The 15,805-nt window shown below is 43.4% G+C and overlaps 1 protein-coding gene across 12 annotated transcripts in view; it reads left to right on the top strand.

Annotated features, from left to right (window-relative positions):
* Positions 1–15,805, top strand: part of LOC130928167 (uncharacterized) — a 40,941-nt gene that overhangs the window by 8,468 nt on the left and 16,668 nt on the right. For 2 of the 12 annotated variants that reach the window (XM_057854430.1, XM_057854431.1), the window contains 16 exons: positions 5,674–5,731; positions 6,561–6,656; positions 6,715–6,768; positions 6,843–7,021; positions 8,659–8,804; positions 8,974–9,042; positions 9,132–9,317; positions 9,462–9,611; positions 11,369–11,482; positions 11,577–11,720; positions 11,833–12,030; positions 12,144–12,203; positions 13,195–13,285; positions 13,417–13,707; positions 13,783–15,666; positions 15,744–15,785. In XM_057854430.1, coding sequence (XP_057710413.1) covers positions 6,888–7,021; positions 8,659–8,804; positions 8,974–9,042; positions 9,132–9,317; positions 9,462–9,611; positions 11,369–11,482; positions 11,577–11,720; positions 11,833–12,030; positions 12,144–12,203; positions 13,195–13,285; positions 13,417–13,707; positions 13,783–15,666; positions 15,744–15,785 — 3,509 coding nt within the window. In that variant the 5' untranslated portion in view covers positions 5,674–5,731; positions 6,561–6,656; positions 6,715–6,768; positions 6,843–6,887. Of the gene's footprint in view, positions 1–2,692; positions 3,175–4,736; positions 4,914–5,673; positions 5,732–6,560; positions 6,657–6,714; positions 6,769–6,842; positions 7,022–8,658; positions 8,805–8,973; positions 9,043–9,131; positions 9,318–9,461; positions 9,612–11,368; positions 11,483–11,576; positions 11,721–11,832; positions 12,031–12,143; positions 12,204–13,194; positions 13,286–13,416; positions 13,708–13,782; positions 15,667–15,743; positions 15,786–15,805 lie in introns of those variants that run through there. The other 10 variants (XM_057854423.1, XM_057854425.1, XM_057854424.1 and 7 more) reach the window with 10 other exon arrangements.

The following is a 15,805-nucleotide window of genomic DNA, read 5'->3' on the forward strand; positions in this document are numbered from 1 at the left end:
GGGCATGGCCTCCCCTCTGCCTGGGCTGCCGGCCGCGGGAGCGGAGGGAGGTTGGGGCTCCGATCTCGCGTCGCCCCGCGGCGGTTCCACGACGTTGTCCTCCTTCCGCCTACCCCGCTCTTCTCTGCCTGGGTATCCGCCCTGCGCTGGCTGGGGTTGGTGGTACGTCCCCTCTTCCCCTCCCTGGGCGCGGGTGGCCCGGAGGACCACTCTGGAGCCCGGCGGGGTGACGATGGCTCCTTTGCTGGGCTGCACTGCACCCCCAACCGCCCATACCTCCCCGGGCTGGCTGGGTGGGGGCCGTAGCCCTGGGGTTGGACCCACGCTGTGTCTCCGCTCGTCTGCGTGGCTGTCGCGTGTTTGGTGGGGCTCGCGCGCGGCTGGATGTGATTGGGCGCGCTCGGGTGGGGGGCCCCGGTGCCGGGATTGGCGATGGGGCGGCGTGGGGTCGGTTGCCGACGGGCTTACACTCACAAGGGATTCACACAATTACTGGTTCCTAGATCACAGAGCTGGCTTATAGACTATTAGTATGCAGGAATTAAGTACCCGTGTATATATATTTTTAACGATTTTATTTAGTATGAAAAAAAACAACATATTATCGGTATAGTATCGGCATTGTCTGATACTACATTAATTGGTTTAGGATGGTAAATGGTGTTATACCTGGCCTTGTTAAACTATGGCCAAGAATGGTGTTCATGGGAGGACTCCACGGAGGAAGCCACTGCTGTCGAAAAAAAACACTGTTGCTAATTTAATGTTCGCAAAAAGGCACTTGGACACTCCGCAGAAGTTTTGGCAATAATTTTGTGGACTGATGAAACCAAAGTTGAATTGTTTGGGAGTAACACACAACGTCATGTGTGGAGGAAAAATGGAACAGCTCACCAACATCAACAACTCATCCCCACCGTGAAGCATGGTGGAGGGAGCATCATGATTTGGGGCTGTTTTGCCTCCTCGGGGCCTGGACAACTTGCAATCATTAAAAGTTTATGAGGATATTTTGCAGAAAAACCCGAGGCCATCTGTCAGACAGTTGAAGCTAAAAAGAGAATGGATGCTGCAACAAGACAGTGATCCAAAACACGGAAGTAAATCAACTTCAGAATGGCTTCAGAAGAACAAAATACACGTTCTGGAGTGGCCAAGTCAAAGTCCAGACTTGAACCCCATTGAGACGTTTTTGAACAGTTATTTTTAGGTTCAGGGTGTATCTTGGGGTACTTAAAGGGTTAATTCTGATTTACGCGGAAATTCGGGTTGCATCGCAAGCCTAGGAACTGAACTCGTTCGTAACCCGTGGACTACTTGTATTTTTGTTTCATTCTAAATGTAATTCCACTGTCGACCGCTAGATAGCAGCAGTGGAAGCACACTAATAATGTAATGGGGACACAAATGAACTCCTTGGCTGCAGAAAAGTCAGGAAATCCAAAACCGGAATAGTTTTTCTGCTTTTAAAAAACACAAAAGGCAACGTTCCCACTTCCCTGAAATTTCCCTTCATTCTTGTACTGTTGTCCACACCCAAACACAGCTGCTTCCAGATCAGGTCTGTACATTTATTAGATGGGGCTTTGCAAGGCAAATTTTCCATTTGCCCGTAAATGCGATTTTTTTTTTTTTTTAAATAAATAAAATAATGTAAATCTTTTTTTTTTTTTTTTTTTTTTTTTTTTTTTTACCAAAATGTATCTAGTCCCACAACGAGGATAGTAAGGGGCATAGAAGTTGTATACAGAATTTGCGGTTAAAAAAAACGGTTCCCCCAAAAATCACCAAAAATGGTCCCATTAATTTCTAATGGGATGTAGTTGACAGCCATGTAGGTCCAAATTTCCCATTCATTTTCAATGGCAGGAAAAAATTCGTTCGTGGGATTTTTTTTACCATGACGGCCCATTGGCAATAAATTGGCGCCCAAGAAAGTTGATGCCATTGACAGCCCTATAGGTCCATGCCATTGACGGCCATGTACGTCCAAATTTCTCATTCATTTACAATGGTAGAAAAACCTGTGTGGTTGGGATTTTTTACCAAAAACTTACCATTACAGCCCATCGACATTCCATTGGCGCCCAAGTAAGTCGATGCCATTGACAGCCATGAACGTCCATGTCATTGACGGCCATGTACTTCCAAATTTCCCATTCATTTACAATGGCAGAAAAACTTGTGTGTTTGGGATTTTTGACCAAAAACTTACCATGACAGCCCATTGACATTAAACTGACGCCCAAGTAAGTTGATGCCATTGACAGCCAGACACGTCCATGCCATTGACGGCCATGTACGTCCAGATTTCCCTTTCATTTACAATGGCAGAAAAACCTGTGTGTTTGGGATTTTTGACCCAAAACTTTACATTACAGCTCATCGACATTCCACTAGGGCCCAAGTAAGTTGATGCCATTGACAGCCAATGTCCCCAAGTCAACAGGAAATGACCTGATATCAACAGGACGTGTCCCCGAAATGTCCTCAAATCAACAGGAAGTGACCTGATCGATCTGTATCACAGCAAAGCCCCATCGTAATTTCTCCAGAAATTGCAGTTTCTTGTTGACATTAATAGCAACACAATTAAATTGTGCACTTGAACATAACTCATATTTTTTAAATAAATTAGTACATTATATGAAATATTTCTTCTGCTGTTTATAGCTACCTTGTCAGCCATGGATTATAAATAGACCATTGCTAAACTAGAACCCGTGATAGGAAGGGGCTTTCCAGAAAGACTGGAGCTCATTTCAACAAGATGTCCTTAAACATACCACGTAACGTAAATTTGTTTCAGTCATAAAAATGCTACTTGGAGCAGCATTTCCCATCTATAACGTAATTGTTGGCGTTATATTAGCGCGTGACGCCAAAGCGAGGGGCTTTTATTTTGTAAAAGGCGGAGCGACTTCCTGTTTGTCGGGAATGACGTGAGGCGGCAGAGAGAGCGGTCGCTCGGACGCGAGGACGGGACAGGTGGTCGTGGAGACAGGTGGGAGCCCTCCGGCTCCGCCCAAAAGAGTCCTGGAGACTAAACTCGCCGTCATTTCTTGGGAAAATGACTTCGGTTTGGAAGCGGCTTCAGCGTGTGGGAAAGAAGGCTGCGAAGTTTCACTTCGCAGCTTCTTTCGAGCAACTGCTGCTCGAAAGCACAAGTAAATGGTGAGTTTGGCGTTTCAACGGTCCGTTACTTGTTGACGTAAATACTTGTTTTCACTTGTTTTGAGCGGTGACGACACGCCCCTTGACTTCCGGGGTCGCAGCTTTGACAGTTCTGGCAAAGGCACATCTTGTCAAAGTGCTGTCTCACACAAGGCATTCATTGCCATTAACGGGGATCGTCGTCCAATCTGTTAGCGTTACCCTAAAATCTTCATGAAAATGACTCATCAACACTGTCAAATGTTGCATCACTCCAGCGCTGCGCAGCAGGTGGCGGTTGGCTTTTAGTGTGAAATCCTTTCGAGGTTCACAGTCTATTTCGGGTGAAGTTATGCTGTGACACATGCGTACCAACACCCAAAACAGTGCTGCAGCCCGGTCATAACTTTGAAACGCTGACCTGGTCGGGAAAGTTGCTGGTGGGGTTGACTTTTTAACCGTTATCTAGATGTTGTCCTATTTCAAAAATTCAATAGCGATATCAATACCGGTTGTTGATTGGAAAGTGAATAAAGTGCATTTTCTAGTAGTAATATAACAGTAAGTACAGTGGTATGAAAAAGTATCTTAACCTTTTGGAATTTCTCACATTTCTGCATAAATCAGCATCGAATGTGATCTGATCTTTGTCAAAATCATACAGATGAATAAACAGTGTCTGCTTTAACTAAAGCCACCCAAACATTTATAGGTTTTCATATTTTAATTACGATAGCATGCAAACAATGACAGAAGGGGGGGGGATAAGTAAGTGAACTATAGCATTTAATATTTTGTGGCACCCCTTTGGCATCAATAACTTCAACCAGGCGCTTCCTGTAGCTGCAGATCAGTCTGGCACATCGATCAAGACAAATCTTGGCCCATTTTTCCCTACAGAACTGCTGTAGTTCAGTCAGATTCCTTGGATGTTTGGCATGAATCGCTGTCAATATTGTCATGCCACATCATCTCAATGACTTGTCAAACTCCAGAACGTGTATTTTTTTCTTCTGAAACCATTCTGAAGTTGATTTACTTCTGTGTTTTGGATCATTGCAGCATCAATCTGTTTTTTAGCTTCAACTGTCTGACAGACGGCCTCAGGTTTCCCTGCAAAACTTTTGAATTCCTTCTTTCATTAATACCTGCAAGTTGTCCAGGCCCTGAGGGAGCAAAACAGCCCCAAATCGTGATGCTTCCTCCACCATGCTTCATGGTGAGGATGAGGTGTTGATGTTGGTGAGATGGTTCCATTTTTCCTCCACAAATGACGTTGTGTGTTACACCCAAGAATTCAACTTTGGTTTCATTAGTCCAAAAAATATTTTGCCAAAACATCTGTGGCGTGTCCAAGTGCCTTTTTGCGAACATTAAACGAGCAACAATGTTTTTTCAGACAGCAGTGGCTTCCTCTGTGGAGTCCTCCCATGAACACCATTCTTGTCCATAGTTTGACATGTAGTTGATGTGTGCACAGATGATTCTTCTTTACCTCTCTGAGTATTCTGCGCTGAACTCTTGGCGTCATCTTTGGTGGACGGCCTGTCCTTGGGAGAGAAGCAACAGTGCCAAACACTCTCCATTTGTAGACAACTTCTCTGACTGTCGATTGATGAACATCCAGACTTTTAGAGATGGTTTTGAATCGTTTCCCAGTTTTATACAAATCAACAATCCTTGATCGCAGGTCTTCAGACACCTCTTTTGACCGAGCCATGATGCACATCAGACAAGGCTTCTCATCAAACCATTTTTGAGTAGGTTTAAAGGCGCTCATTGAAAACAAATAATTAATTTGTGGTAATGTTTTCATCTTAACTGTTGCTATCCGGCCCAAAAGTGAGATGGGTAGATTATTCCAGTGTACTAAATCGTCACATATATTTGTTAAGAGTGGTGTATGATGTAGCTTAATTAATTCTATAAGTTTTAGTGAAAGGTTGATTCCAAGACGTTCCCTATTGGAATATTGTATTTTAGATTTTGATCTGCAGGATTCCATGAGTTTGTTTTTTAAGGGCATTATAGTTGATTTTGACCAATTAATGGTGTAATCTGATATTTGTGAAAATCTCTTAATAAGTTAAAAACCGCTTGAAGAGAAGCTTCTGGTTTTTATAGATATAATAATATATCGTCTGCTTATAAATTTCATGTTCTGATATATGTGAGTGGGTCCCTTTAATCTGACCATTTTGTCTTATTGCAATTGCCAACTGTTCAATAAATAGAGCGAATAGTAAGGGTGAGAGTGGGCAGCCTTTTCGAGTTCCCCTTTGAAGACAAAAACTTGAAATAACCCCGTTTGTGTTGACTGTGGCTTTAGGGAAGTTGTAAAACGTTGTTATCCAGCAGATAAATGGCTCTCCGAAGCCAAATTTTCTCAGTATTTTGAAGAGAAAAATCCAGTTGACAAAAATTTAATATCAATATCAAACCGTTCCCGGCTGTTGGTTGGAAAATTAATAAAGTTCATTTTCTAGTATTAATATAACAGTAAGTATTCTCTGGTTTTAGGCAACCAGACAAACTGAGGGTAGTGTGGATCAGAAGAAGCAGGCGTCACAGCACAAAGGTGAGTACGATCTAATTCCGTCTAGTGCTGCAACGATTAATCGATTAACTCGAGTAATTCGATTATAAAAAAAATCGGATTCAAATTTGGTGCTTCGAGTAGTCCACAGGTGTCAAACCGATTCCAGAAAGGGCCAAGTGGGTGCAGGTTTGCTTTCCAACCAATGAAGAGGACACCTTTTCACCAATCAGATCTTTTACATGTGTAATCAGTTAAACTTTGTCAGGTGCTGCTTGTTTCAGTAGGAAGTTAATTGGTTAAACTCCTTGCACTGTATCGGTTGAACAAAATCCAGCACCCAATTGGCCCTTTCTGGAATCGGTTTGACACCTGTGGAATAGTCGTTTAATTAAAGTGGCATTGTAATGGTTTGTTTTGAAAGTGTACACTGCTTTCTAGTGGCGACAGTGAATATGACATGACTCATTTCACGTGGCTGAATCCAGCTGCTCCCTGTTAAGACCGACAAAAGCTAGGTTTTTGTTTGAGCTAATTTCTTTTTTTTTTATGCATTCGTAATTTAGTTTATTTAGCCATTTTTTTGTGGGCATATGTGTTTGAACCCTTTGTTAAGAGCATTATTAAAAAAAACTTTAGCATTTTATAGCATTTAAGCTAGCTGACTTTTGCTATGTAATTTAGCCAATTGTTATTTTGTTTTACCTAAATCCTCATTTATTTATTTTTTTCTTTCATACCGTTTGAGGCTCAGCTCAGATATTTTAATTTTCTGTGTTCTTTATCCGATTACTCGATTATTCGAACTAACTAGTTCGTCAAATAATCGATAGCTGTAGCCCTGATTCTGTCATCTGATATTAACCCGCAGCTCCACAGTTGGCAGCCAGGAATTCAGAACCCCTACAGAGGTTTGGTACTCTGGCAGGTTCCCGAGAGTTTGGACATCACCGTCACTCTCTTCAAGGTAGGGACTGTTCCACTACATTGCTCGGACGGCGTCGCTAAGATTGATCTGTCGACAGGAACCGACGGCAGAAGAGTTTGAGGACAAAGATTGGACTTTTGTGATTGAAAATGTAAGTAAGCCTGACTCATAGGTTATTACCAGCGACAGAGTTGACATGCTAGTCCATTCCTTTGGACTTTTCAGGAGACAAAAGGGCGAAGGAAGGCGCTGGCCTCGGCCGACATCAATATGAAGACGTTTGCCAGCGCCACGCCGGCGCATTATGACCTGACGCTGAAGTTGAAACCTCTTTCGGTGAAAGTGAAAGAAGCCACGCTCAAGCTGAACTTGTCCTGCGTCTTCCTGAAAGAGGGGAAAGCCACGTAAGTAGCGGCGATGTCAAAATAAAAGCATGTGATTCTGTACATACTAGGGGTGTGACAAAATATCGAAATGGTGATATATCGTGATACTTTGTATTCCAAACGTTTATCGATATGCTCCTGCCAAGAATCGAGATATCGTTTTAAAAAGGTGTCAATGTCAAAAAAAAAAAAGGGACCAACAAGTTGCTACCAAAATCTTCCACCATAATAGTGTCTCAGGTAACTAAGGCTGCCGTTGACGGTGCTCGACGCCCATTCCATTTCGACTGGGAACGTTCGTTCATTCGTAATAGGGCTGCAGCTATCGATTATTTTAGTAGTCGATTAATCGATGTAGTATTTAGTTCGAATAATCAAGTAATCGGATAAGGATCATAAAAAACTAGCCCTGCAAGCAGGACTCAACGGGCCCTCGGTAGTCCTGTGTCGATTTCTCCAATTTCTTTTCGGTGATTTTTTTGGGGGAGTCATCAGGTTTTTTTCCCTTCCAGGAGGAGTCGGTCTCGTAAAAAAGGCAATTTCCTGTTCCCAGCAGGGGGCGCCAGGCCTAATGGGTGATATTTCAATGAAGTCGAGTTCAGCTTGGGATACATCACGTACATGCCAAATATGAAAAAGATTGAACGGTGTATGGGGGAGTTTATTAGTCATTTTCTGAATTTGGTGTTTTGTCAAAAAAATGTCCGACTTTGGCACCACATCGACCTTGGCACGATGAAAAATAAATCGGATAATTTTTTTCTCCTTCAGATGAAGTACCAGAGTGTGAAGCAACAGCCTTAATGAGTCAAAGCAGTTATTCGCTGCTTTAATTTATCCCTAATATATTTCATTGAAAAGTACACAGTATTTTTTTCTCCCACAGAAGAAGTAGCAGAGTGTGAACCCTAAACCCTAACACAAAAAAAAAAAGCCCCGCACAGGTCAGGCCCGTGAATGAAAACTCACCACTTTGATAACTTAACATTTCATATGTCTCATGAAGAGTCTCACCAATTTTGAGGAGGATCCAACAAACTGCCTTGGTGCAATGGTCTCAAACGTGCACCCTGGTTTTCGACAAAAATGGCATGTTTTTCAATATTCAATCCAAAATACCCAATTTCCTGTTGGGTTTGGAATACGGGTGCAAGAGACTTTTTGAAGCATTTTGGCCCAAGTTATCGACTCCCCAAATTTCATTGCTCTCGTTGAAAAAAAACTAAATAGAGAGGCCTTTTTTAAAAATTCCATGGGGCGCCACTGAGCCATTTTTTGACATTTTTTCACAACGTTGCCAAAGTATCGAAATTTTCGCGAATCCGCATGTATGTGCAAATGGTAGATGACCTTAAATGGCCCAAAATGACCTCATCGCCTGGCATTGGCTGCCAATGACGGTCATAGACGTTCAATCCATTTTAAATGAATTGGACGTCTACTAGTTATAAACTCATTCCAATTTGCAGCAGACAATTGTTTTTCTGTTTATTAGTTGTTTGTAGAATATCCGAGAATGAATTCCTGACAAATGTATCGATCATCGTTGTCTCGCCATATCGTCAGATCATCGCTATCATGAGCTTTGTATTGCAAATCGTGAGGTAACAAGAGGTTCCCACTCCTAGTACATACAGTATATCACATTTTTCCAGTGATGAGGACATGCAGAGTTTGGCCAGTCTGATGAGTTTTAAGCAGAGCGACATTGGGAATTTGGAGGATTTTAACGACAGCGACGAGGAGGCGGGAGGAGACAGGAGGGCCAGTTTTGGATCTGGACAAGCTACGCCGGTCACTGGTAAATATTCACACAGCCAAATTCCTCAAATTTAGTCCATACAGCAAAGAAGTGAGTGAAGGTCAACTCAAATAGCACCCGAGCAGACTTCAGTTTCCTCATTTCGTTCAGCTTTCACTTCATATTCACGCTTGAACCCTTCCTGTGGTTTCTCTTTCATGTTTCTTAGCCCTCGAGCCCGTTGCGGGAAGAGTAACTGATCTAGCTTGGAGGCCCGTGACTGAATCCGTCCCGAATTGTACTTACTGCTCACATTCCAGCTTTTCACTCATCTGCATGTTTCACTTCAATCACACTCCATACCTCATCTTCTTTCCTTTCACATAGCCATCTCAGAGATGAATCGCAATCGGACGCATTGCGCTTCCATCTCTGTCTCATCTCGGCCCGTCCTACCTGAACCTAAACAAGCACCTGACCCGACGCCCTCCCTCTATGCCTATTCACTGCCGGCCTTCGCGCAAGCTCACCCTCCGGCACTTCCCAAAATTTTCCAGCCCGGTTCTGGATCAGGTATCGCCCGTTGACAGAGACGCAGATGACAATGACTTTGCGCCTTGAATGAGAGACCATAACGGGATTTGGGTATTACTGTTTCGGTGGTTAACTAACTGGACCGCTTTGGTTCTGTTTCCCTTTCCATCCTCTAAAACTCAGCTGCCAGAGGGCCTCGCAGCTTCGGCGGCAACCCTCCGACTGAAGATGTGCAGGCTCTCCCCACCTTCAGTCCCGCTAAAGCCCCCTGTCAGTCCTCTTCCCCTGATTGTGTTTTACCCCCTCCTGCCTTCACAAGTAGCTCCCAAGCAGGTAAAACACAGGCATGTTTTCTTCTCTCACGTTACAGATTGTCTAATCTTCCCGGACGAACCCTAAATAAATATGCACTGGGGCAAATAAGTATTTAGTCAACAACCAATTGTGCAAGTTCTCCTACTTGAAAAGATTAGAGAGGCCTGTAATTGTCAACATGGGTAAACCTCAACCATGAAAAAAGGAATGTGGAAAAAAAAAAAAACAGAAAATCACATTGTTTGATTTTTAAAGAATTTATTTCCAAATTAGAGTGGAAAATAAGTATTTGGTCACCTACAAACAAAAAAGATTTCTGGCTGTCAAAGAGGTCTAACTTCTTCTAACCAGGTCTAACGAGGGTCCACTCGTTACCTGTATTAATGGCACCTGTTTTAACTCATTATCGGTATAAAAGACACCTGTCCACAATCTCAGTCAGTCACACTCCAAACTCCACTATGGCCAAGACCAAAGAGCTGTCGAAGGACACTAGAGACAAAATTGTAGACCTGCACCAGGCTGGGAAGACTGAATCTGCAATAGGTAAAACGCTTGGTGTAAAGAAATCAACTGTGGGAGCAATTATTAGAAAATGGAAGACATACAAGACCACTGATAATCTCCCTCGATCTGGGGCTCCATACAAGATCTCACCCGGTGGCGTCAAAATGGTAACAAGAACGGTGAGCAAAAATCCCAGAACCACACGGGGGGACCTAGTGAATGACCTACAGAGAGCTGTGACTACAGTAACAAAAGGGTAAACTATCAGTAACCTATCAGTAACACAATGCGCCGCCAGGGACTCAAATCCTGCACTGCCAGACGTGTCCCCCTGCTGAAGAAAGTACTCGTCCAGGCCCGTCTGCGGTTTGCTAGAGAACGTTTGGATGATCCAGAAGAGGACTGGGAGAATGTGTTATGGTCAGATGAAACAAAAATGTTTTGGGTAGAAACACAGGTTCTCGTGTTTGGAGGAGAAAGAATACTGAATTGCATCCGAAGAACACCATACCCACTGTGAAGCATGGGGGTGGAAACATCATGCTTTGGGGCTGTGTTTCTGCAAAGGGACAAGGACGATTGATCTGTGTAAAGGAAAGAATGAATGGGGCCATGTATCGAGAGATTTTGAGTGAAAATCTCCTTCCATCAGCAAGGGCATTAAAAATGAGACGTGGCTGGGTCTTTCAGCATGACAATGATCCCAAACACACAGCCAGGGCAACAAAGGAGTGGCTTTCGTAAGAAGCATTTCAAGGTCCTGGAGTGGCCTAGGCAGTCTCCAGATCTCAACCCCATAGAAAATCTGTGGAGGGAGTTGAAAGTCCGTGTTGGCCAACGACGGCCCCAAAACATCTAAAGGAACAGCTCTAAAGGAAATCTGCATGAAGGAATGGGCCAAAATACCAGCAACAGTGTGTGAAAAGCTTGTGAAGAGTTACAGAAAACGTTTTGCCAACAAAGGGTACATACCAAAGTATTGAGATTAACTTTTGATATTGACCAAATACTTATTTTCCGCCATGATTTGCAAATAAATTCTTTAAAAATCAAACAATGTGAGTTTTTTTTTTCCCACATTGTTTCTCATGGTTGAAGTTTCCTCATGTTGACAATTACAGGCCTCTCTAATCTTTTCAAGGTGAAGAACTTGCATAATTGGTGGTTGACTAAATACTTATTTGCCCCACTGTTTTACAGCCCGTGATGTCGTTTCCTTAAGGTTTCTTAATTCTTCTGTCCTTCGCGCCTATCACCTCCTTCCTCAGTTCCGTTCACCTCCCACCCACCACTGCATGTTACATCTCCCCGAAAACCTCAAGTAGTGGAGTCCAGCTCAACGCTGACCAGACCCACCAGTCTCCCTTCTGCCCCCGAGACAGGTACACAGGAACGGTGTTGATCGTGAGGATTCTTAAGAAGCATTTTCCTCCACTTCCTTTTCCTTGCCTCTTTCCCTTTTTCTCTTTTGCCCAGCTTCCTGGCAGAGTGAATGGAGACCTCCTAAGTCTCAAGTCCCTCTAGCACAACCTGCTCTCTCTGCAAAGTTTCTCCAGCCGTCTGTGGACGATCCCGGACGGGCTGCCGTGGCGCACAAGAGACAAAAAATAGACGTGCCATGTAATGCCGAACTAAAGCTGTTGTCTTTTTTCATACTTGTAACCTAACAGTAACCTACATACTTTGGAGTCTTTGTTTCCCTCTCTAACTGTCTTTCCATGTTCTTTGTTAGCTTCAACCTGTCTGCCCGCCGCTACACTTCTCCAGCAAAAACCCCAGGAGGGTTCTGGATTTACTCTTCCGTTGAGAACCCTAGCATCTGCCAATGAAACTGACACCCACTCGCATCCCTCCATAGGTCTTTCCTCTTGTCTTCCTCTTTCCCCGACTCCTATATCCCACACTGACTCCCCAAGTGATCAAGATACAGGTACATTCTGATAAGCCTGGACTTTTCAGAGTGGAAAATGACATGCGGTTGGTGTTGAAACCTCCTTAAATACAGATCGATAGTCTGAGGTCACTCTTTTGTCTTCCCTGTAGAACTGAAGAGGCAGTTGAGCACACTGAGTGAAGAAGAGCAGCAGTCTACAACTCCCATAAGTAAGCGCTGATGAAAAATAAGTCTTGTTTTGGACAAAAATACTTTTTGTGTCAAGTTCAAATACGAATCCTTGCGTAGACATTGATAATATTACCCAAAATAAGGAGAGAAGGGACTCAATTTAGTTGAAAAGCTTGCAAGGAGAAAGAGGGGAACTATTTAGCTTCCGCAGTCGTTCTAATTAGCCCGTCCTTCACCTCGCTTTTTATTTGAGATGGCCCTAGCAACAGATGGATGTCTTGCCCTTAAAGGGGAAGCAAGCTGGTGACACCCCTTGTATATGTATGGCTACATTTCAGCAAAGCAAAACTGCCTCTTCTGCCTGTCCTTGAACAGGCAAGAGGCCTCCTCAAGGTTTCTACAAGACAAAACATTTACAAATGAGCAAAAGCATTTCTTTATTGCTAGCAACACTAGGCAAAAGCATTTCTTCATTGCGAACAGCGTTTGATTAGAGCAATTATATAACAAAACATCTCAATAACTATCACATCAAATACATTTCATGGAGCAATAGCATTTGGCAAGTAATAAATTGCAACAATATGATTTCTTAAATGTCTCAGACAGTTTAGATCTCAACGGGTGTGGCCTGTACTTGAAATTGACCGGCTGAACCTGGGCCGTTTTAAACTGGTGAGAATGACAAGGCAGTTTGATCAAGAACTAAACATATCTATAGTTATCAATCACAAAAATGTCTCTTATTGCAATCAATCATGGAACATCCTATTATAGCAATCGATACTTTATTGTGAGCCTTCATTGGTAAAAGCAAATATTTTATAACCATTTAATAATCTTATCAATTGGTCATAGTCAAGAAAATGTCATACATCGTGAACATATTTTCCAACAGGATCTCGCATTGTCGTCCTGCCATTCGTCTCGTTATGTTGAGTCACCCAAGACACGTTTTTAGCTCGTCACGTCATAATGTTCAGGACATTCCCAAAGGAAGACCAACTTAAGTTTACTTTGTTTTTTCAGGTCCCGAGCCACAATTCTCTGCCTGCCAGAGTTTGGCATCTGAGGCTGGAGATACATCATTTCAAGGCAAAGTTCTCAAAGCATCAGTAGGGTGAGTCAAAGGCTGCTTCGTATCTGTCACTGTGCATTCTTCGCGACGCAGGGCACACACCTATGTTCTCCGTCTCTGCGGTTGTCTGGTCATATCCCGCCCTCATTTGTGGATATCTGTTTATCCTTCAGACCTGAGAGTTTGGCCTCTCATCTGCCCCTTAGCCCCAAAGCGACACCCTCAGCTCAAGATCTAAAGTATTTTGAAATGCCGAAAGCACAGACAGCTCACGCGGAGCTAAACCTTGCTCGGACGTCTCTTGTCAAACCACAAAGCCACTTGTCAAAGATGTCCATTCAGTTAGAGAATCAAGTTGCTAAAGCGCAGCCTGTTCAAACCCCTGAGTTGCACTTCCCTCAGTTGAGGACAGACAGAAATGCGGAAGAGACGAAAGGACACGGCCCTATGAAAGAAACCCCGAGGTAAGTGAAATGGTAAACATTTGAACTAAGCAGGGGGTTTTCTGACACTCTTCTACTTTGCCATTCCTGCTTCAGAAATGAGTACGTAAAAGCCTCAGGGGCAACTTGTTTCACAGACCACAAGTTGGACAAGGATACTTCCTCGGCAGAGTTGATGAAAAATCTATCTGATGACATTCCAGAAGAAACAAAAGTCAACCCCGCTGGTTTAACGTTGATCGCTGATCAGAACATGCAATGCAACTCAAGGCTACCCAAGACAACTCAACAAGTGGGAGCTAATACAGTGTCTGCAGACAAAGCACCCGTGTACACGTCGAAAGTAGAACTTGGTCCACTTTGTTCAAAAGACAGTTTTCCCCGACCGGCATCAGATTTGCAACCCAAGTCACAGCCTGCCATGGAAGTGAAAGAACCGAGTATGGCACAGTTTCAATCCGCTTGTCCTCAATACTCAAACGTTCCTGGCATTCCAACTCGTCATCAGTCAGACGTTGGCGCTTCAAATGTGTCGTTCCAGTCATTACGCGCTCAAAGATTGCCCTTGCCCATTTATTCAGAGTCGCGTCGAGCCCTGCAACACGTTGTTAACGACACTAATTTGACCAAACTGATCTGGCGAACATGCCCTCGAAATACAAGCATTCTTGGTTTCCCCTATGCACCATTTAAGGAAATGACAAGCCATTCAAGTATGGCTAGTCTACTCCCTGCATGCCTGGAATGCACAGCAATTGCTGGCATGCCATTTAAACAAAGGCTCCTAAGAACAACACAAGTAGATGACTGGCTGAAGTTGGAGAAATCATTTTCTTACCAACGAACAAGTCCTCAACGTGTAGTCCAGGATGGTTCATACGAGAACAAGGACCATCACAAAGCCATGGTTAATATGCGACCTTGTTGTCCGCAGAGCGCCTCCACTTTTGGTTTACCTTCTGCTCCAGTTCTGAACGCTAACACGGCTAACTTTTCGGATACTTGCCCGGGAAAAAAACAAATCCTTGGTTTACCGTCTCAGGACATAGTTAGTGTCGCAAGTGATGATTGGAGTTTGATGACGGCTAGTTTTATTTTATCAGAGAAAGAATTAGGAAATGAATGTGTGGTGAGATCTTCCCCGATGAATAATATTACTCCTTCTTGCCCTCAGAAGGCCATGGCACCTGGGTTTCCATCAATGAAATGTCACAGTTCAGAAGAAATTCCAAATATGATCAATTTGCTCGCTACTTGTGTGGGACATTCCAAAGTGAGTGGAATCTCCTCCAGATTTCCATGTGGGCCTGATACAGCAGAATGGAAAATTGAGACAAGGTCACTCTGGGAAAGGTCATCTGAAAACCTGAGAAGGTCGCTAATACACAACTGTAAGATCAGTTTGATGGAGAAAACAATTAATCTAGTCATGGTGTCCATGTTGCCACCGTGTCCCAAACATTCTGACATTTATGGAATCCCTTCCAAGGTCTGTAAAAGCCATGATTCCACCTCAGAACCCCAAAACACATCCAGATCTATTAACACTTTCCCAAAACAAAGTCAAATTCCAGGTGTCCCTGCAAAAGACGGTTCAAGAGAACATTATGTTTGGTGTGAGGGACTCGGAACTTTTTGGAAGAACCAAGTCAGTAGTAGGCTGGCTGTGGTCTACTCAGATTCTGGACTTGATCAAATGTCCTACGAGGACAAAAAAATGATGGTCAGTGTGCTGCCATCATGTTCTCGTGAAGTACTTTCTTCTGCCACGCAACTCCAAACTGTTGATTCAGAAGAAGAAGATAACCAGAGTATGGTACAGTTGGTGCTATGTTGTCCAAATCAGTCAAGCATTCTGGGTTGCCCCTCTAAAGCGCTGGGAAGCTCTGATGACACCAAAAGTCTGTGGGCCCATTTGGGGATGATTAAAGATGATTTGATGGTGGAAACTAAGGAAGAAGTAACTGCTCTAAAACGAGGGTGAGTTACTTGTTAGGGAAAATATTATATGCGAGATGGGTTTGCATTTTAAATTTCAGTTTCAAATTATCTTTCAGAAATGGCCGTTTAATCACGGACATTCCTTTGTTGGACGAGAGGTGGGCTGTTTGGGTTTGCA

Source organism: Corythoichthys intestinalis, chromosome 13 (genome assembly GCF_030265065.1).
Source record: "Corythoichthys intestinalis isolate RoL2023-P3 chromosome 13, ASM3026506v1, whole genome shotgun sequence".
Classification (NCBI taxonomy): Eukaryota; Metazoa; Chordata; class Actinopteri; order Syngnathiformes; family Syngnathidae; genus Corythoichthys; species Corythoichthys intestinalis.